This window comes from Loxodonta africana, chromosome 27, assembly GCF_030014295.1.
Source record: "Loxodonta africana isolate mLoxAfr1 chromosome 27, mLoxAfr1.hap2, whole genome shotgun sequence".
Taxonomy (NCBI): domain Eukaryota; kingdom Metazoa; phylum Chordata; class Mammalia; order Proboscidea; family Elephantidae; genus Loxodonta; species Loxodonta africana.
In genome coordinates this window covers 32,576,171-32,600,113 of record NC_087368.1, presented here as the reverse complement: position 1 = coordinate 32,600,113, position 23,943 = coordinate 32,576,171, and the positions used below count along the sequence as shown (strand labels likewise).

Below are 23,943 nucleotides of genomic sequence, written 5' to 3'. Positions count from 1 at the left end.
GGTTTTTTGGAAGTAGATCACCAGTCCTTTCTTCTGAAGAGCCTCTGGGTGCAATTGAACCTCCAGCTTTTCAGTTGGCATCCGAGTGCATTAACTGTTTGCATCACGCAGGGACTCTTGATAAAGCAGTTTAAATTACTAGTTTTATTAAATCTTGACTCCTGAGCACACATCTTTTTAATATTCTATGTGGACAAATGGGAAGTATACGTAAGAGCCTCTACTACGTATTGAAGTACAATAGTTGTCTTAAGGAAAAACACTTGCTTGAGCTGTAAGCTGAACTAGCCACTTTTTTCATGAAACACAACTGGCATGAAAAACAACTGACATAAATTACGGTAACTCAGACTAGGGTACTTGGTAGACATTTTCTCAAAAAGGAGTTAAGTAAGATTGTCTATTCAAGGAAAATTCAGGCCAGTGATAAAGTTTTCAAGTGAAAATTAGAATTCTGGAAAACTTGCATCTGCTACTGTGAGTTGTCAGCTTCCCAAAATACTAAGACTTTTCTTATGAGATCAGTGCTAGTATTGATCAATATTGTATAATGAAATGTGTCAATAACTAGAAGATTCGCATAACTCAGTGAACCCATATTTTCCAAAATACATGATGTTACAAAATTCACTTTGAATGAAGACAAGTGGAGTTACTTGTTAGAGTACAACAAAATTCAACAGCCATTCCTGATAAAAAAAACCTAACAAGATAGTAACAGAAGGAAAATTCCTCAATATAATAAGTGCATTTATGAAAAACTGACAGCTAACATCATACTTAATGGGAAAAGACTGAAAGCTTTCTCATGAAGATCATGAACGAGGCAGAGATGTCCACTCTCACCACCACTACTCAATATTATTTCTAGAAGTCCTAGTGATAGCAATTAGGCTAGGGAAAAAAAAAAGTTATCCAAATCAGAAAGAAGTAAAACTATTCCTTTTCACAAATGGCATGATCCTAGACATAGAAAATCCCAAAAAATTAACAAGAAAGGTATCGGAATTAATAAATGAATTCAGCAAGGTGGCAGGGTACAAGGTCAACACACAAAAATCAATCAGGTTTCTATACACCAGCAATGAGGAAACTAAAGAAACATTACCATTTACAATAACTCTAAAGGAATAAATGTAACTAGGAAGGTGAAAGGCTTGGACACAGAAAACTATAAAATATTACTAAATTAAAGAAGACCTAAGTGAATGGAAGGACATTCTATGTTTGTGGATTAGAAGGCTTAATATGGTTGTCAATACTACCCAAAGCAATTTAGAAATTCAAAGCAACCCTCATCAAAATTCTAACGCCTTCTTTACAGAAATAGAGAAGCCAATCCTCAAATTTATATGAAAGGGCAAGGGACCCTTGAATAACTAAAGCAATCTTGAACAAGAACAAAGTAGGAAGACTCATACTTCCTGATTTCAAAACATACTATAAAGTTACAGTAATTAAACAGCCTGATACTAGTATAATAACAGACAGAGAGATCAATGAAATTGAATTGAAGGTCCATACATCTATGGTCAACTAATTTTCAACAAGGGTGAGCCAGTGCAATGGGTTTCTCTTATATATGGCCTTTCTGGCCCTGGATTTGTAATTCTACCAAAAATGATTTGGGTCACAGTCTGACCTGTGATTGGTCTACTTTACACGCCTTGCAGGGATTGGCCAGTTTACTAGTTGGAAAAGTGGTGTGCAAAACCACTCAACGGGATTGAGCAATTTACAGTCCATGGAGCGGATTGGTCAGTTCGCAGTCCTGCTGGCAAGGCCATGCCTTGAAATTGACAAGGAGTTTGCTTATATTACGAGGTCAATTCCACAGAGATTTAGAGAGAAGAGGCAAGGAAGGGAACCTCAAGACCAAGAAGACCCTGGAGCAGAACAGTTTGGACCCAGGGTTTCAGCGAGGGACACCTCCCAAAAGAGCTGTAATATGGGTCAAGGGCTGTAACACTGAAGACGGCAAGAGGCCCAGATGGGGCCTGGTGGCAGAGCAGCCCAGAAAGGGCCCAGCAGTAGAGCTGGAGGGCTGAGACGGTCTGCACAGCTGAAGAGTCTGCTACACTGGCTACGAGCTAGGCCAGATAGGAGTAGAGGGGCTGAGTGTGAGGAAGCCAAAGACAGAGACACCCATGCATGGCCAAGAGGGGATGTGCACAACAGAGAGGAGCCTGCTCACATGGCCGAGAAAGGAGAACTTGCACGGAGAAGGGCTAGCTAGCATGGTAGAAATCTGCTAGCAGCAGAGAGAGCTGTGCTGGTTGGAAGCTGTTCTGCACTGAAGGGAAGGATGTGCTCCCTACCTCTGAGGAGCCTTCCAAACCTCACCTATGTATTTCCTAATCCTGACCCCGATCCCAAGTCATTCCCATTACTTCCCAGTTGATCCTGATTCCGATTTGTAGCCTGTTACTCCCCAAAGATAGCACATAACTGAGTATTATATATGATTTCTGTGTGGTTACTGCAACAAATTATCAAACCCAGCAGAGAAGGAGAGAGTGCTGTGAAGGCGGGAAGACTCGTGTCAGAAAACGGTGAAGAAATTGAAGAGCGGAGGTATATCTGACCTCCACCTCAGACGAATCAGCTTTGTGCTGATCCTGATTCTTCTCCCTCGGGAATTTAGACAGTTCTTGACAATGCATTAAAGGTTCTAAGTCCATTTACTGAGGAAAGAAGAGTCTCTTCACTAAATTGTGCTCATAGAATTGTATTTCCATATACAGAAGAATAAAGAAGAATCCATGCCTCACACCATACACACAAAAACCAATTCAAAATGAATCAAGGACCATTTTGATGTGAAAACTAAAACCAGAAAAATTTTAGAAGAAAACACAGGGGAGTGGCTGAGTGAACTGGTTTTTAATGATACATTATCAGATATGACAACAAAAGCACAAGCAGCAAAAGACAAAATAGATAAACGAGACCTCAAAAATTAGATACTGTGTTCATCAAAGGGTTTGTCTTAGTTATCTAATGCTGCTATAACAGAATACCAAAAGTGAATGGCTTTAACAAAGAGAAACTAATTCTCTCACAGTCTAGTAGGCTACAAGTCCAATTCAGGGCATCAGCTTCAGGGAAAGGCTTTCTCTCTCTGTCAGCTCTGGAGGAAGGTCCTTGTCATCAATCTTCCCCTGGATGAAGTGCTTTTCTGCAGGTTCAAAGGATAAGCTATTCTCCTGGCTCTTGTTTCTTGATGATATGAGGTTTCCCTGTCTCTCTACTCCTTATCTTTTTCTTTAATCTCAAAACAGATTCACTTAAGACACAGTCTAATCTTGCAGACCGAATCCAACCTCATTAACATAGTTACTGCTAACCCTACCTCATTAACATCATAGAGGAAGGATTTACATAGAAAAATCGTATCAGATTACAAAATGGTGGAATATCACACAATACTGGGAATCATGAACTAGACAAGTTGACATAAATTTTTGAGGGACACAATTCAATCTATTAACAGGATTTCCTCAACAAAGTGAAAAGAAAATTTACAGATCAGGAGAAAATTTCAGAAACCATATATCCAATAAGGGCCTAACATCAAAAATATATATCACACTTCTACAACTTAACAATAAAAAGACAACCCAATCAAAAAATGGGCGAAGGACTTGAACAGACATTTCACCGAAGAGGATATTCAAGTGAATGACCCAAATGAAAACTAAATCCACTGTCACTGAGTCGATTCCAACTCACAGCAACCCCCATAGGATTTCCAAGGCTGTAAATCTGTACAGAAGGAGACTGCTACATCTTTCTCCTGCAGAGCGGGTGGTGGTTTCACACTGCAGCCTTTCAGTTAGCAGTCAATCACCTTAACCACTACACCACTAAGGTTCATGAGGTTTAAAGAAAGAGGCCGTCTTCATAACACAAAAGTGCAAGATGAAGCAGCCAGTGCTGATGTAGAAGCTGCAGCAAGTTACCCAGAAGATCCAGCTGAGGTAACTGATGAAGGCGGCCACACTCAACAGATCTTCAGTGTAGACAAAACAGCCTTACACTGGAAGACGATGCAGTCTAGGATTTTCACAGCTAGAAGAAGAGAAGTCAATGCCTAGCTTCAAAGCTTCGAAGGACAGACTGGCTCTTATCAGAGGCTAACGCTACTGGTGACTTTAAATCAATGCTCACTTACCATTCTGAAAATCCTACGGCCCTCAAGGATTATACTAAATCTACTCTGCCTGTGCTCTATAAATGGAACAACCAAACCTGGACGACAGCACATCTGTTTACAACATGGTCTACTGAATCGTAGTGGTTAAGAGCTATGGCTGCTAACCAAAAGGTTGGCAGTTTGAATCCACCAGGCGCTCCTTGGAAACCATATGGGGCAGTTCTACTCTGTACTATAGGGTTCGTATGAGTTGGAATTGACTCAAGGACAACAAGTTTGGTTTTTTGGTTTTTTTTTTTGGTTGAGACCCGCTACCTAGAAAATGAGATTCCTTTCAAAATATTACTGTTCATTGACAATGCACCTGGTCACCCAGGAGCTCTGAGGGAGAGGTACAAGCAGATTAATGTTGTTTTCATACCTGCTAACACAACATTTATTCTGCAGTCCACGGATCAAGGAGTAATTTTGACTTTCAAGTCTTATTATTTAAGAAATAGTAGCCATAGACAGTGATTTCTCTGATGAATCTGGGCAAAGTAAATTGAAAACCTTCTGGAAAGGTTTCATCCATCTAGATGCCAATAAGAACCTTCATGATTCACAGGAAAAACCAAAAAATCCATTGTCTTTAAGTCGATTCCGACTCATAGCAACCCTATAGGACAGAGTAGGGCTCCCCCACGGGCTTTCCAAGGAGCAGCTGGCAGATTCAAATTGCCTACCTTTTTGGTTAGCACATGTAGCTTGCTGTAGGTCTTAACAACTGCACCACCCCAGTGATTCATGAGAGGAGATCAAAGTATCAACATTAGGGAGCCAACAAGGCACTACGGACAGAAGCACCATGCCGTCCCTCTGCAGCACAGACCCAAAAAACGAAGTGAAACAGATACAAATGTCAATCCTGGATCAAATGAAGGAATAAAGCCGTCAAATGAAGGAATAAAGAACTCAATCAAGCTCCAAATGGAATAAGAAACTTACAGACAACAGAGAACAACGAGAGCTACAGAGTGGAGGTCCCCTACAAGCTAATGCGGCACAGATTTGCCATCTTGGACTACAGCTACCAAGGAATGCGGACAGGGAGTATGGGAACGCAACTTCACAGGAGCTCCCAACAGGAGACAGAGTACCTGGTAACCAGGGATACATGCTTTCCCAATCCCCACCCCTCTTCCCTGTACAAGCCTCTGCTGCTGTCCAGCAGGGTCACAGTCGCTCCACCAGAGAGATACCAGCTCACTGCTGCCCAGGTCTGCCCCACCCCACTGGCCAGCCCCTTCAGCGCCATTTTCTACTTATTTATTTATCTTGCTTCTCTCTCTCCCCCTTATTTTCTTTCCTTTCTCCTGCCCAGTTAGGCCTGTGTGCCATCCCCTCCCTTTCTTGATGGGCTGTGATTTTTTGGTTTACTTTGTTCTTTTCTTTCCTCTTTCTTTTATTCTGTTTCTTCTCTCTCTCCTTTTCTTTCTCCTGCTCATCCAGCCCTGTACACTGTTCTCACCCTTCTCGAGGGACCATGCTGTACCACCCAGCTATAGAATAACTGCACATGGCCTCCCTGGATCTGCACCACCATCTCTAACTGGCTCCCTCAGCACCATTTTATTAGTAATTTTTTCCCTTTTTTTTGTTTCTTTTCCCTCTCCCTTCCTTCCTTTCTCCCACCCACCTAGCCCTGTGTACCACCTCCCCCCTCTTGGTGGGCTGTGTTGTACCATTCAGCTGGAAAGCCTCTGGCACGTGGCCTCCCCAGATCTGCGCCGCTCGCACAGGATGGCTCCCTCAGTTCCCTATTTTTTATTTTTATCTTTCCTCTTCTCCCTCCCACCTAGGCCCCAAACTGCCTCCACCCCATCATCACAAGCAATGCCAAGCCATATATCAACAGAGACATCAACTCATCACCACCCCAATTCTACCACGCCCCAGTGGCTGGCTCCCCGATCACCATATATTTTTTGTTGTTGTTTTTATTATTTTAATTATTTTTCTTTGTTGGTTTCTCCTCTCATTCCCCTCTTTATTTTCCTTTCTCCTGTCCACCTAGCCCCATGTGCCATCCACACCTCCTCTCGACAAGACGAGCCACACCACCTGGCTAGGGTGCCACTGGCACAGAGCCGCGGTAGGTCTGTTCCACCCCCACCTGCCAAATCCAACCACACCATTTTATTTACTTATTTTTGTGTTTTTTTTCTCTTCTTTCACCCACTCACTTAGTTCCACATATCACATCCACTCCCTTCCCTCCTGCCTGTTGGCACGGTGTGCTTAGTGCTGCACTCCCAGGACCCCATCCTGCACTGTGCTCTGGCCCCACCCCATCGGCCCTATTTTGAGCAGCAAACTACCCATTCCCACCCCTCCACCCCCACTGGATACACCTTGCTGCACCACAGCTGAGTGACTAGCCCTGCCTACCTGTACAAGGTGGTGAGAAGTATCATGCTCACAGGTGAGCAAGCGACAAAACACACCCAGCCTGCTTTCCCAGACATAACCAAAATAAAACAAAAAAAGCAGGATGAAACAGTCAAATCTACAAGCAATAAACGAAAATAATTCCTGAATGTCCTGGAGAGAGCAGACAATATTAAAACATATTAAAAAACAGGAGAGGATGGCCCCAGAGAGCAACCAAAATAAAACATCAGATGACCTTCTGGCAGAAGAAAAGGCGCTGGAACTACCTGGTAGGGAATTAAAAACTTTAATATTCAGGGTTCTCCAACAGATGAAGGAAGATGCAGACAAAAAATTAGGGAAAAATACAGCCAAAAATCAAGGAAATGACAGACAAAACAATGGAAGAATTCAAGAAAATGATACAGGAACAAAATGTCAAAATAAACAACCAATTAGAAATGATGCAAAAACAGCAGTAAGAAACCCAAAAGATAAAAGGTTTCAGAAATGGACAGTGTCAGAAAGTTTTAGGAGCAAATCTGAAACAATGGAAGGCAGGATCAGTGAAATTGAAGACAAATCCTTGGATACCACTTTGAGGAAAAATCAGAGAAAAGAACAAAGAAAAATGAAGAAACCCTGAGAATGATGAGTGATACATCAAAAGCAAAAATCTGCGTGTAATCAGAATTCCAGAACAGGGGGAGAAAACAGAAATCATAGAAAGGATCACTGACGATTTACTGACAGAAAACTTCCCTAATATCATGAAAGATGAAAACCTGACCATCCAAGAAGCTGAATGAACCCCATGTGAGAGAGACCCCAGATGAAAAACACCAAGACATATCACAGTCACACTTGCTAAAACCAAAGACAAAGAATCCTGAGAACAGGTCAAGAAAAGCGAAAAGTCACATACAGAGAGGAAAGAATAAGACTAAGCTCTGATTACTCACCAGAAACCATGCAGGCAAGAAGGCAATGGGATAACATGTATAAAATCCTGAAAGAAAAAAATTGCCAACCAAGAATAATATACCCTGCAAAACTCTCACTCAATTATCATGGCAAAATGAGGACATTTCCAGATAAACAGAAATTAAGGGACTATGTAAAAGCCAAACCAAACTTACATGAAATTATTAAAGGGAGTCCTTTGGTTAGAGAACCAACAACATTAGACAACAACCTGAATCTAGGATGCAAGACTACATCAGCCAGCTACCAACATAGGTAATGATCTCTCTCAAACAAAATTTAAAAATTTACAACAGGGGACCAGAGAGGTTGATCTGTAAATGACAAAAATATTAGAATAAAAGAGGGAATAAACGATATACTAAAACCAAACCAAACCCGCTGCCATCATGTCAATTCCAACTCATAGCGACCTTATAGATGATATAAGTATAGAATTTTCAAATGGAGAGGAAGTCAAGGTGAAAGCAAGCTATAGAAGACTGGTTCAAATTTAGCAAGATGGGGTAAATTTCAATGTAACCACAAAGAAAGTTAACAAACCTACTCATCAAAATAAAGAAGAAAAACAGTCTCAGTAAACACGAAGTCTACAAAAACAAAACAAACAAACAAAATCCACAATCAAAAGGAACACACCAACAGGGGAGGAACAAGAACAAAGAAAACATCAACATCCCCACAAAAAAAAGCACTACAAAATGACAGCAGTAACCTCATACCTATCAATAATAACAGTGAACCTAAATGGCTTAAATGCACAGAGAGTGAAAGAATGGATTAAAAAAACAGAACCCATCAATATGCTGTCTACAAGGGACACATTTTAGAAACAAAGACATATATACATATTAAAAATCAAAGGAGGTAAAATATGTATCAAGCAAACAGCAACCAAAAAATAGCAGGACTAGCAACAATAGCCTCAGATAGAATAGACTTTAAAACAAAATTCACCATAAAAGACAAAGAAGGGCATTACATAATGAGTAAAGGGACAATCCATCATGAAGAAGTAACCATAATAAATATCTATGCACCCAATGACAGGGCTCCAAAATACATTAAACAAACTAACAGTGCTGAAAAGAGGAATTGACAGTTCCACACTAATAATGGGAGACTTCAACACACTACTCTGGGTAAAGGACAGAACATCTAGAAAGAAACTCAACAAAAAGATACAGACAATCAAAAGATACAATCAACTAACTTGACCTCACAGACACATATAGAACACTCCACGCAACAGCAAAGTACACATTCTTTTCCAACACACATGGAACGTTTTCCAGAAAAGACCTCATCTTAGGCCACAAAGCAACCCTCAACAGAATCCAAAACATTGATATAATACAAAGTATTTTCTCTGATCATAATACCATAAAAGTAGAATAACAGGAAGAGGAAGGAAAAAAATCAAATACGTGGAAACTGATTAACACCGTGCTTAAAAACCACTGAGTAATAGAAGAAATCAAAGGTGGAATCAAAAAATGCACACGATCAAATAAGAATGAAAACATCATACTAAAACCTTTGGACATACCAAAGGTGGCGGTCATAGGTCGATTTATAGCCATAGATGCACACATCAAAAAAAGGACAAAATCAAAACATTAGCTACAAATATGAAAACCTAGAGGAAATGGACAAATTTCTAGGAATACACTACCTACCCAAACTAACACAAACTGAAGCTGAAAATCTGAACAGACCTATAAGAAGAGATTGAAAAGCTACTAATAAAAAAACAAAACGAAAACTCCCAATAACAACAACAACAACAAAAAAGCCCTGCCTCATTTGGCTCCACTGGAGAATTCTACAAACATTCAGAGAAGAGCTTACATCAGTACTACTCAAACTATTTCAGAACACAGAAGAAGAATGGATACTTCCAAATTCATTCTATGAAGCCAGCAAAACCCTAATTCCAAAACCAGGCAAAGACACCACAAAAAAAAGAAAGAAAGAAAGAAAAAGAAAATTACAGACCAATGTCATGAATACAGATGCAAAAATTCACAATACTACCCAACAAAATTCAGCAATGTATCAAAAAAATAATATGCCACAACCAAGTGGGATTCATACCAGGTATGCAAGGATGGTTCAACATTAGAAAGTCAATCAACGTAATCCACCACACAGGTAAAAGAATCACATGGTTATCTCATTCAAAAGAGAAAAGGCATTGACAAAGTTCAACATCCATTCCTGATGAAAATTCTCAATAAAATTGGTATAGAAGGGAAATTCTTCAACATAATAAAAAACAAAATCAACAGCCAACATCATCCTTAAGGGAGAGAGGCTGAAAACATTACCCTTGAAAACAGGAACAAGACAAAGTTGCCCTTTATCACCATTCCCATTTAACACTGTGCTGGAAGTCCTAGCTAAAGCAATAAGGGAAGAAACAGAAATAAAGAGCATCCAAACTGGTAAGGAAGAAGTAAAACTGTCCCTATTTGTAGATGATATAATACCATACATAGAAAACCCAAAAGACTCCATGAGAAAACTACTAGAACTAACAAAGATTCAGCAGAGTAGCAGGACACAAGTTCAACATACAAAAATCAGCTGGATTCCTCTATACACCAATAAAGAGATCTACAAAAAGAAAATCAGGAAAGCAATACCATTTTATAATGGCTCCTAAAAAAATAAAATACTTAACAATAAATCTAACCAGGGGTGTAAAAGACCTATACAAAGAAAACTACAAAACACTACTGCAAGAAACCAAAACAGACCTACATAAATGGAAAAACATACCATGCTCATGGATAGGTAGACTCAACATTACGAAAATGTCAATTCTACCCAAAGCAATCTACAAATACTACACAATACTGATCCAAATACCAACACCATTCTTTAAAGATATGGAAAAACTAATCATTAACTTTATAAGGAAAGGGAAGGGGCCCCGGATAAATAAAGCACTATGGAAGAGGAAGAATAAAGTAGAAGGACTTGCACTACCTGACCTCAGAATCTACTAATCAGCTACGGCAGTCAAAATAGCATGGTACCGATACAACAACAGACACAGCAACCAATGGAACAGAACTGAGAACCCAGATATAAATCCGTCCTTCGACAAAGGCCCAGAGTCCATCAGATGGGGAAAAGCTGTTTTTGTTTTTTTTTTAACAAATGGTGCTGCAAAAACTGGATGTACCTCTGCAAAAAAAAGAAACAGGACCCATACCTCACAGCACACACAAAAACTAATTCAAAGTGGATCAAAGACCTAAATTTAAAACCAAAAACTACAAAGGTCACAGAAGAAAAAAGAAGGTCAATGCTAGAGGCCCTAATACCCGGCATAAATAGGATCCAAATCATAACTAACAAGACACAAACATCAGAAGATAAGCTAGATAACTGGGATCTTCTAAAAATTAAACACGTATACTCATCAAAAGACTTCACCAAAAGAGTTAAAAGAGAACCTATAGACGGGAAAAATTTTGACTATGACAAACTCAACAAAGGTCTAATCTCAAAAATCTACAGGAAAATCCAACACCTCTACAACAAAAAAGAAAAATAATCCAGTTTAAAAATGGACAAAGGAGGACATGAATGGGCAAAGGACACTTCACCAAAGAAGACACTCAGATGGCTAACAGATACATGAGGAAATTCAAATCAAAAACACAATGAAATACCATCTCACCATGACATTACTGACACAAGTCAAAAAAACAGAAAATAACAAACGCTGGAGAGGCTGCAGGGAGATTGGAATTCTTAAGCACTGCTGGTGGGAATACGAAATGGCACAACCATTTTGGAAAATGATATGGTGCTTCCTTAAAAAGCTAGAAATAGAAATACCATACAATCCAGCAATCCCACTCCTAGAAATACATCCTAGAGAAATAAGAGCTGTCACGCAAATAGACATATGCACACCCACGTTCATTGCAGCATTATTCACAATAGCAAAACGATGGAAACAACCTAAGTGTCCATCATTAGAAGAATGGATAAACTATGGTACATACACCCAATGGAATGCTATGCAACAATAAACAACGATGAATCTTCGAAACATTTCATAACACAGATAAATCTGGAGGGCATTACACTGAGTGCAATGAATCAATCACAGAAGGACAAACATTATATGACACCACTATCATAAAAACTCATGAAAAGGTTTACACACAAAAAGAAACAATCTTTGATGGTTACAAGGGAGGGGAGGAGTGAGGAGGGAGAAACACTTAGCGGACAATAGATAAGTGGTAACTATGATGAAGGGTAAAACAGTACACAATACTGGGAAAACCAGCATAACTTGACCAAGGCGAGGCATGGAAGCTCCACAGACACATTCAAATTCCTTAAAGGACCGAATTACTGGGCTGGAGGCTGGGGACCATGGTCTTGGGGAATTTCTAGCTCAATTGGCATAACATAGTCTATTAAAAAAAAAATACTCTACATTCTACCTTGGTGAGCAGCATCTGGGTCTTAAAAGCTTGAGAGTGGACATCTAAGATACTCCACTGGTCTCACCCCATCTGGAGCAAAAGAGAATGAAGAAAACCAAAGACACAAGGGAAAGATTAGTCCAAAGGACTAATGGACCACAACTACCACAGACTCCACCAGACTGAGTCCAGCACAAACTAGATAGCACCTGGCTACCACCACCAAACTGCCCTGATAAGGATCACAATAGAGTATCCTGGACAAAGCTGGAGAAAAATGTAGAACAAAATTCTAACTCATGAAAAAAAAATAATAAAAAGCAGGCTTACTGGTCTGACAGAGACTGGGGAAACTCTGAGGGTATAGCCCTTGGACTCCCTTTTAATTCAGTATTGAAGTTACTCCTGAGGTTCACCCTTCAGCCAAAGATTAAATGGGCCCATAAAACAAAACAGGACTAAATGGGTATACCAGCCCAGGGGCAAGGACTAGAAGGTAGAAAGGGACAGGGAAGCTGATAATGGGAGAAGGGGAGAATGTCGACATGTCATGGGGGTAGCAACCAATGTCACAAAACAATATGTGTATTAATTGTTTAATGAGAAACTTATTTGCTCTGTAAACCCTCATCCAAGATACAATTAAAAAATATCTAAAGTGGGTAAAAATGAACTATAATGTCTAAGGATACACATTTGGGTGATAAATCTATAAAGAAATGAAATACAGTGACAAGCACAAAAATCAAGATCACAGAAGAAATAATGGAAATTGATAAATACTTGAAATTGAAAGATAAGAAAAACAAATTTAAATATCTGTAGAATGCAACAAAAGTAGAACTTTGAGTTTATTGCCAAGAAGGCTGAAAATAAGCTCAATGTCCAACTTATGAAGGTAGCAAAAATAACAGAATAAACTCAAGAAAGAAAAATGGCATTTAAAAAGATATGAACAAACATTGTTAAAAGGGGGGAAAAAAATTAGAAAAGAATAAAGCCAAAGGCTGGTTCTTTGAAAAGAGGAACAAAGTAGGTAAAGTTCTAATAACACTGATCAAGAAAGGAAAGAGTAAACACTTGAACAAAATTGTATTACAAATGAAAGTACATTACAATAAACGCTGCAGACTTTAAAAAGATAACAAAAAAATCTTTCAAGACAATTTTAAAATTCAGATGAAATGGATAAATTTCTAGAAAAATAAAACTAGCAAAAGTGACTCAAGAAGAAATAGAAAGTTTGAAAAATCCTATTAGGCAAAGTAATTAAATTTTTCTACAAAGAAAATTTCAGGTTCAGATAATTTTATACTTATATTAGGCTTTCAAGGAATAGTTAATATGAAGACAAAGGCTCTTCCAGAGACCAGGAAAAAAGTGAACACTCCCCAACTCAATTCTATGAGGCTTGTAAAACTTTGATTTCAAAACAGATAAAGAAAATATAAGAAATAAACATACAGGCCCTTATCACTCAAAAATACAGATGCCTTACCAAGTACGTGGTATTCACGCACAGAAAAATGGAACAGAATAAAGACTCTAGAAATAAATGCACACATATATGACAGAGAAACCCTGGTGGCATAGTGGTGAAGTGCTACGACTGTGAACCAAAGGGTTGGCAGTTCAAATCTGCCAGGCACTCCTTGGAAACTCTATAGGGCAGCTCTACTCTGTCCTATAGGGTCGCTTTGCGTCAGAATTGACCCAACGGCACTGGGTTTGGTTTTTTTGGTTTGGTATATGACAAAGGTGATATGGCATTCCTTGGGAGGAAAGAAGGAACTGTTTAACACATGACGCTAAAAAAAAAATTGATAGCGCATTTGGAAAAGAAAATAAAGACCTACACCAGAGTAATTACAAACTGAAACGTCAAAAACAAAAATTTTGACCTTTCAGAAGAACACGCATGTGAATATCTCTCGGTCTTCAGGGTGAAGAAATTCCTAACGAAGCACAAAAAGCACCAGCCATAAAATAAACGGCTAATAAATCTGACTTCATGAAGGGTGTTTCTTCATGAAAAGACACCTTAAAAATATAAGAAAACAAGTTATGAGCTGGGAGAAATTACTTGTAAGATAAACCTTAATATCAGCACAAATACTACTGAGAATATAAACAAAACAAAAAAAAAAAACTCCTACAAATAACTCAATAGGCAAAAAGCAAACATGATTTCACAGAAAAGAAATACATGTGGCTGATAAACACCAACGGATGCTCGACGTTACTAGAATTCAGGGAAATGCAAATAGAGAGCACAATGCGATGCCATTCTACACTTCAGTGGTAAAAATTACAACATGAAAATACTAAGTGTTGGAAAGGAAATGACTCAACTGACTCTCTTACCCATTGCTGGTATGAATACAAATTGGTAAGGCCGCTTTGGAAAAACAATACTGTAAAGTTAAGTATTTGTATAGCCTATGACTCCTGGCAATGCCACTCCTGGAGAAACTCTTGGACACGTATACCAGGAGACAGCTACAAGAATGGCAGCACTATTTTCATTAATAAAACACTGGGAAGGATCCAAGTACTCATCAACAGGGAAATTAAAAAGTAAATTTTGGTGTATTCACCTAATGGAATACCATTCAGCAGTAAAAATGAATGAGCCAAATAGACCAGCATGGATCACTCTTAGTAACACAATTTTTATGTGTCTCAAAAAATATATGTTTTTACACCTAATAAACAAGCAAACGCAAACACTGTTTCTTGTTGTTGTTCATAGGCACCGTCAAGTCGGGTCCACCTCATAGAGACCCTGTGTACCACAGAATGGAACATGGCCTGGTCCTGCGCCATCCTTACAATCGTTGTTATGCCTGACCCCACTGTTGCAGCCACTGTGTCAATCCATCTCATTGAGGGTCTTCCTCTTTTCCACTGACCCTGTACTTTACCAAGCACGATGTCCTTCTCAAGGGACTGATTGCTCCTGACAACGTGTCCAAAGTATGTAAGACGCAGTCTCACCAACCTTGCTTCTAAGGAGCATCCTGGTTGTACTTCTTCCAAGACAGATTTGTGTGTTCTTTTGGCAGTCCACAGTATATTCAATATTCTTTGCCAACACCGCAATTCAAAGGTATCAATTCTTCTTCAGTCTTCTTTATTCACTGTCCAGCTTTCACATGCATATGATGCGATTGAAAATACCATGGGGCTTGGGTTAGGTGCACCTTAGTCTTAAAGGTGACATTTTTGCTTTCCAACACTTTAAACAGGTCCTTTGAAGCAGATTTGTCCAATGCAACGCGTCTTTTGATTTCTTGACTCTTGCTTCCATGGCTGTTGATTGTGGATCCAAGTAAAATGAAATCCTTGACAACTTCGATCTTTTCTCCATTTATCATGATGTGGCTTCTTGGTCCAGTTGTGAGGATTTTTGTTTTCTTTATATTGAGGTATAATCCACACTGATGGCTGTGATTTCTGATCTTCATTAGTAAGTGCTTCAAGTCCTCTTCACTTTCAGCAAGCAAGATTGTGCACCATCTGCATAACACTGGTTGTTAATGAGTCTTCTTCCAATCCTGATGCCTCATTCTTCTTCATATAGTCCAGCTGCTCGGATTATTTGGTCAGCATACGGATTGAACGGGTACGGTGAAAAGATACCCTGATGTACACCTTTCTTGACTTTAAACCACTCAGTATCCCCTTGTTCTGTCTGAACAATTGCCTCTTGATCTATATAGAGGTTCCTCATGAGCACAATTAAGTGTCCTGGAATTCCCATTCTTCGCAATGTTATTATGCATAATTGGTTACGATCCACACAGTCGAATGCCTTTGCATAGTTAATAAAACACAGGTAAACATCCTTCTGGTATTCTCTGCTTTCAGCCAGGATCCATCTGACATTAGCAATGATCTCCCTGGCTCCACATCCTCTATTGAATCTGGCCTGAGTTTCTGGCAGCTCCTTGCTGATATACTACTGTAGCCGCTTTTGAATGATCATCAGCAAAATTTTGCTTGTGTGTGATATTAACGATTTTGTTCGATAATTCCCACATTCAGCTAGATCACCTTTCTTGGGAGTAGGCATAAACATAGATCTCCTCCAGTTGGTCGGCCAGGTAGCTGTCTTCCAAATTCCTTGGCATAGACAAGTGAGTACTTCTAGCGCTGCATATGTTTGTTGAAATATCTCAATTGAAATTCCACCAATTCCTGTAGCCTTGTTTTTCGCCAAAATAAAAATTATTTTAAAAAGGAATCAAACAATTTTAAGGGCATTTTTCTCTGTACACTGAAGAAACAGGCCATTGTTTATAACATGAATTCTAATTATTTCACTCATGACTGTGCTATTTCTCTCTGGTATGGCATTTTTTGCCGTATTTTCAGAGAGACAAATTAACCAATCTTTTCTGTTGTAACTACTATATCCAATGTTTTTAAATCAACAGGTCTCTAAAATAACTTGCCAGGAATCAGACATTAGGGCAGAATGTATCTAGTTCTATCCTTCCTTATCTGCAGAGTTTCATTGATGTTTCAAGCCATTTCAATGTAGATAAAAAAAAATCCAAAGGCGTTATAAAGGTTTTAATGTACAAGGATTACTCCAACTTGGACTAAGGAAAATTTGCTTCTGTCATGATTTGGACTTAAATGCCAACCCTAAAATAGTGTAAAATAAGGTAGAGACGTCATAAAAAGGCCTTTTAAGCTTCTGCATCTTACTTTGCCTCAGGCAAGGTAAAAACATAACAAGAAAAACAAACAAACCCTTTAACAACAACAAAATAATCTACCCAGATATTAGAAAACTTGAAGTTGTAGTGTGTATCCCCAAAAGAACGTCTTACCTGTGAGGCTGCCTTGGAATACAGACAAAGCAGCAAGCGTCACAGACAGCAGGAGGTAGAGCCACCAGCCTTTGCAAAGGTACCTGGAGTGCTGAAACCGGTCAGCAGGCAAGAACGCCCTCTCAATGGTACACCCACAACAGGAGGAGCCCCTTACTACACTGCTCCCCAAGGTTCTGCGCTTACAGGCAAGCACTGGGCTGTAGCTTAATGATTCCAACAAAACCCACAATTTCACTCATGGGATTGGCTTACACATTTTGAAAAAGGAATACCTGAAAATTTAAACACTACTCATTTTATAATTTTCCCTATCAGATTCAACTACTAAAAGTGCTAAATTGTATGTAATTGTGTAGTTCATTTCATATTGCCCCAAATTATTAGATGCAGCCCCCTCATTTGAGGCAAGTAAACCTTCCTTCATCCGCCAACACACACCACAAGTACTTAGTTTTGCAACGTATACATGTTAAGGTTAAAAAGGAAAGACATCACATAAATCACATAAATGATGGCTTAGGGTTTTTTTTTTTTTTAATCTGCCTTAAGAGATTTCTTTCACTATTATTTCTTACTAACAAGGGCTTTGTCTTCTCAGAATGTCGTGAACTATCTACTGCAGGTATCAGTCATCTCCTGTGCATCTTCATTTCATCAGTAACGTGAACGCAACCATAAAAGAAATCAAAACTTAGGTCAAACGAACTAGTATTAAAATTCATAATCTGAGTTTTAGGCCAAGAGCCAACTCACATAGACTTCTTTTCTCAAAAAAGCAATGGTTCTTTCCAAGATACTGTCATTTTTATAATACCAAAACTATTATCAGTTGTCACACCACCACCACGAATCTGCTTCAGCCCTAGTAGTTGTTAGTTTAATATAAATCGTAGTACACGTTTCCACTGAAATGGAACTAGTCCATCTTGATTCAGATTCTTCTTCTACGTAGACTTACTTCTTCTACGTAGACTTACTTCTTCTACGTAGACTTACTTCTTCTACGTAGACTTACTTCTTCTACGTAGACTTACTTCTTCTACGTAGACTTACTTCTTCTACGTAGACTTACTTCTTCTACGTAGACTTACTTCTTCTACGTAGACTTACTTCTTCTACGTAGACTTACTTCTTCTACGTAGACTTACTTCTTCTACGTAGACTTACTTCTTCTACGTAGACTTACTTCTTCTACGTAGACTTACTTCTTCTACGTAGACTTACTTCTTCTACGTAGACTTACTTAATAATCAGGTCTTCACTGAGATACTTTTAGCAATAGCAGACATTAAGATCCATACCAGGACAGCTTGCTTTATGAGTTGTTGCATTAAAACTGACTGCAGCAACAAATATCATTTATTAAGTATTCAGGCATCCAGAATTGATATTAGTTAATAGCCCTAAGGGTTAACATTTATTAAGCACCAAGTACTCCATACTGGTAGCAACAACCCCACAGAGTAAGAAATTACCACTTGACAGATGATGAAGTTAAGGCTCAGAGAAACAATTCACTTAGCTAAGGCCGCACAACTAACATACGGGCAGAACTGAAATGGCACCCCAGAAAGTTTGGCTTCAGAAGTAACACAGACAATAATGATGAGGACAAGCATACGCAAAGGCAAACTGACTCACTACAGGTTACCACAAATTAAATATTCCCATTGTCGTAAGCATTATATAACTGAATCCCCAGAAAGCATAAAACCACAAGCTGTTTGTTGAGCTGTGTGCGAGCAAAGGGCAGAGAGGAAGAACGTGACTAACCATTAATTTATGAGTGAAGGCTGGGTAGAAATAGCAAAACTGTAAAAAGTTGTTTAGTAACAAAGTAAGGACAGGAGGTGGAAGGAATCTGTGGGTTAACAGCACTGTGTATTCCTAAAATCACCAATAAGACGATTAGACGAAAGGGACATTAACAGAGTTTTCTGAGCGGGTTCAAAGCAATAGAAAGAGATGAAAAGAAGCACAGCCATCACGTCAAAGGTTCCCAGGTAGAAGCTGCAGCCTCACCTGGTGTGCCTGGGAGTGGAAACCAGTGAGAATTTAAGAGGTGGTAACAGATGGCAGTCAAAGACGGCGGAAGAGAAAATGACCTTGGCTGAAAGCAAATACGGTTATTATAAAAGTCAAAGAATTCACTCTATTGATGAAGTCAGACCAAAGGTGAAAAGGAATTCAAGAAAACAGACAAGAGTCTGCACTGTCACAAAGAAGTCTATAATACGAAGTAAAAAGGTGAGCCTACGGAAGACCAAAAGTAGAAGACATCATTTAACTGAGCTGAAAATAATCAAGACATAAGTTCCAGGAGGGTGGGGACTTTGTTGCTCTCACAGTTGTGAAATTAACAGAAGATGAAGATAGCTGCTTTGGTAGCCTGGTTCAAACTCTTCTTCAAAGTCTCGCTTAGAAAGGCTAGAGCTAGGGAATGGGAGAGGTGCTACTACTGGGAAGAGAAACTCTCAGAATAAAATGGCAGAAATGATTGAAGTCCACCAAAAACTAAATAAACAAAAAACCAAAAATACCATGGTTGGCTAGAGTTAATTCTGAGATCCCTGAGTCAGCGACCTGTAGTAGCAGTACTTCAAATTCCTCTTACAGGCTCCAAAATAAGATCAGAAGTGGGGACGTGAATCTATGAAGAGACATGTTATGAACATTTGCTCCCAAATGGCAAATCCTTTGTGAAAAATGATCTATGTATGAGCCTTGCGGTGTGATTCAAAAGCTATAACTAGTGATGACAGCCTCCAGGATCCTTAATTGCTGTGTTCATCATAGGTCTTTAACAGAAATAAAATTATTTCTAAGATTTCAGTTTAGAAATCACACTATCACAAAAAGTGATATAATTCCTTAATTCTTTACTAGTCTTTTATATGGCCTATCCTCACCTCCCGCTCCTTTTTTTCCCAACAGGTACAAACCCCACTACGGCTGAATAGAGTGTAAAAGCTACTCTACTGGAAGTGAAAAAATATTAAATTAATATCCTGAGTCAAAGAGAGCAACAGTAATCATGCAAACGTTGGAGTTAATGACATCCCAGGGTTGAGTGACTAACATGGGCCAGCCTGAAGCTGGCTATGGTTCCCCAGAGTAAGGATGTCCTACTCATATTAGAGCTAGACGTCTGTGCTAGAACAATGTTCTGGCCAGGGGCGGACCCTGCACAATTCTATGGACACCATCCACAGTGAGGTCTGTTGTGGGCGGCGTTCCCCGTGATTGCAGGTGCCTACCATAATCCAGCAATGTTGGTTTTGACAGTTTGCTGTGTTTGATCAAGACCTCATGGGTTTATATGATATACATACCTGCCTTCCTTTTCACAGCTTTAAGACGATCTAAAATGTCCAAGAATATTCTATGCATCCAAACAAATACTGGTTTTATTGGATAAAACATAGTTGTGACATTTTTCGTACGATCCTGTCAATTTTTTTTTTTATACTGAGTAGAATGAGCTCACGACAACAGTGTCAAATAATACAGGAGGCTAAGGAAAAAACCCACTGACACCCCTGAAATGTGACCACCATCACTAAGCTGAGTCCTCACACCAGAGCCCTGGTGGTGCAGCGGTTAAGGGCTCAGCTGCTAACCAAAAGCTAGGCAGTTCGAATCCACCAGCTGCTCCTTGGAAATCCTATGGGGCAGTTCTACCCTGCTCTTCAGGGTCACTATGAGTCAGAATCGACTTAACAGCAAGGTTTGGTTTTCATTTTTAATCGGCGGCATTTACAGAGTGACTTTGTGGTAGATTCAGGGACAGATAAAAAGAATTACTCCCAATTATGAAACAAAACTCTTACTCATTCCCCAAGTGTTAAAATGAGACTTAGCTAGGTAAGGGAATAGAGTCATCTGGTCAATCTCTTACTCTCGGTCAGCATTTCCCCCAAGTTGCCCCTGCGACAGGAAAAGGCCTCCATGGTCAGGAAGTTTGAAATGCCACGACTGCCCATCTTAGAGCATCACCATGCACGTTAGCCTACGATGGCTCTGAGAAGTCCTAAAGTCAGAAAACCGGTTTGTTTAACCCAGTGTTTCCCACACTTAGTTGTCGTGGAATTTGTTTCTTGTTCTGTTTTGTGGATATCGGCAAAATGAGCAACTGAGTCTGGGAAATGCCATTCGAAGATCACCATGTATATGTGTATTAATTTTTGTAAAGAGTTAAAATGTAACAGTACCCAAAACCAAAATAAGATTTCTTTGATGATTCTAGAGTACTAAAGAAAAGGGCAGTACCTCAGGGTCACCCAATGTTGGATCAGAGTTTTACTTGGTAAAATGACAAGCAAAATAACGTTTACTGCATGTACAGCGATGCTAGAAATAAACAGAAACCAAAAAGCCTGTTTTATAATACTTGTTGTCAGGACATAATTCTCATGAAATGAGTAAAAACAAATCAACATTTCGGATTGACAGCATTTTAAGTGCTTAATGAGAATATATAAGGGCTGTTCTTATTTTCTGCACTCATTTTAAAACCCATTTATCAGAAAACACCTAAAAGTCTGTGACTTTAGGAGCTCACAACCCTAGCGATAACTTCTCTTCATATTGCTGGCTACATTACAGTTATCTACTGATAGCAGACAATGGCACCTACTGACGGTTATCACAATACTTACCACATTACAAAAAGAATCCAGACCAATGCTATGTACATACTTTAGTACATTCTGGATTAGACCAAGTAAAATTTAACAACAAGCTGAACAGCATTCTATAAAACAAAAACAAAAAGTCAGTTAGGCTACTTCTGTCTGTTTTTCTCTGCTATGGACTCACAGTGAGAAAGAAGATACTCATGGAACTTGACTGATCAAATTTAACTCTACCTAAAACATACCTACACTTACCTTAAGAGAAGTTCTTTGGGTAACTTTTTGTTAATGAGGCCTTCATCACTGTTTGAGAAAACCTGGAAGGAAAAAAAGAAAAGGAAAGTTGTTAAAATGTTTTTTTAACCTACACTAAAAAACAAAAACATTGCTAAATTTTTTTGTATCAAATAGAACCGCCCAATCACTGCCCCACAGATATAATTATACTAATTTCATGAAGCCACTATACTGCAAAATTGATGGATATAAAACACATACACAACATGAACAAACTGTGAAAACATCATGCTAAGTCAAAGAAACCAGACACAAAAGGTCATATACTGTATAATTCCATTGACATTAAGCGTCCAGAAAAGGCAAATCCATGGAAACAGAAAATAGATTCTTGGTTGCTAAGGGTTGGGGAGTGGCTGTTAACTGGTATGAGGTTTCTTTTTGGATTAACGAAAATGTTCTTGTATTACACAGTTGTGATGATTGCACAATTTTGCGAATACACTAAGACCTACTGAAATGTGCATTTTAAAAGGGTGAAATTACTGGTATGTGGGTAATATCTCAGTAAGAAATATATAAGAACATATAACCACAACCCACCAAACTAATTCTGCCGGCTGCAAAAGTAGAAACACTGTTATAAATAGTTCCCTACATTCATTTTCAAAGTAGTGTCAGCGATGAGTCATAGTGGTATGTGAGACTAAACCAAAAAAACCGCCATCAAGTCAGTTCCAACTCATAGCAACATCCCAGGTTTCCAAGGCTGTAAACCTCTATGGAAGCAGACCGCCACATCTTTCTCCCTTGGAGCCGCCGGTGGTTTCCAACCGCCGACCTTTTGGTTAGCAGTCCATCACCTTAGCAACTGCGCCACCAGGGTGTGGCAAGATTAACACTTATCAAGTGCCTACTGTATTCCAAGCTCTCATAAACTGAGAAACCAAACCCGTTGCAGTCAATTCCAACTCACAGGGACCTTACAGCTTCTGTAAACACTGTATCAGATTATTTATCTAAATTATCTTATTTAATCTAGCTCCTTGACGTGAACACCTAGCTTACTGATTTGAGATCTATCTTTTTTTTAACGTAGGCATTTACAGCTGCGAATTTCTGAGTATTGCTTTCACTACATCACATAAGTTTTGATATGTTATATTTTCCTTTTCATTTATCTGTATTTTCTAATTATCTTTGAGATTTCTGTTTTGATCCATTGGTTAACTGTGTGTTGTTTATTTCCCACATATTTGTAAGTTTTCCAGTTTTCCTTCTGTTACTACTTCAAGCTTTAGTCTGCTGTGGTCAGAGGAGATATCTTGAATAACGTTAATCTTCTTAAATTTGAGACTTTTGCGGGGCTTAACTTGTGCACTAAACGAAAATGTGCTTTCTACTGCTGGGTGGAGTGTTCTATAAATGTCTATTAGGTCTAGCTGGTTTATACTGTTGTTCAGTTCTCTATCTCCCTATTGATTTTCTGTCTAGATGTTCTATTCATTATTCAAAGTGGGGTACTGAAATCTCCCACTATTGTTGTAAAACCGCTCATTTCTCCCTTCAGTTCTGTCAATGTTTGCATCACATATTTTAGGGATCTGTTGTTTGGGTACAGATGTTAACAACTGTTATGTCTTCTTGATAAACCGACCCTTTTACCAACACTTAATGGCCTTCTTTGTCTCCTGAAACAATTTCTCACTTAAAAGTCTACTTTGTCTGATACTAGAATAGTCACTCAATTCTCTTCGGTTAATATTTGCATGGAGTGTTTTTTTCTATTGTTTTACTTATTTGTTTCTTTGGATCTAAACTGAACCTCTTGTAGACAGCCTGTATTTGGATCATGAGTTTTTATCCATTCTGCCAGTCTCTGTCTTTTAATGGGTCAGTTTAATCCTTTTACATTTATAGTGATTAATGATAAGGAAGGACTTACTTCAGCCATCTTGCTATTTGTTTTCTGTATTACTTATGCCTTTTTGTTCCTCAATGCTTCCAATACTGCCAATTTTTGTATTTGATTTTTTTCAAGTGTGCCATTGTTATTTTCTTTTCTATATATTTTTAATTGTTCTTCTATTGCTTACCACGGAGACTAAATTAACATTTAAATTTTATAACAATCTTCTTTGAACTGACATGAACTTAACTTCAACAGCATATAAAACTGCTTCTATACAGTTCCATTCCCCCCCTTTATGTTGCCACTG

General features: G+C 38.9%; 1 protein-coding gene across 6 annotated transcripts in view; it reads right to left on the bottom strand.

The window, feature by feature from the left end:
• FBXL2 (F-box and leucine rich repeat protein 2) overlaps positions 1-23,943 on the bottom strand; it is a 111,252-nt gene that overhangs the window by 61,693 nt on the left and 25,616 nt on the right. For 3 of the 6 annotated variants that reach the window (XM_023554875.2, XM_023554870.2, XM_023554872.2), the window contains exons 2-3: positions 21,743-21,804; positions 21,512-21,606 (exon numbers count right to left, since the gene is read on the bottom strand). Coding sequence is in view for 3 of the 6 variants with exons in the window: in XM_023554869.2 (XP_023410637.1) it covers positions 21,743-21,804 (62 nt within the window). In the remaining 3 variants the exon portion in view is untranslated. The remainder of the gene's footprint in view (positions 1-21,511; positions 21,607-21,742; positions 21,805-23,943) is intronic. The other 3 variants (XM_023554869.2, XM_023554868.2, XM_064277434.1) reach the window with 1 other exon arrangement.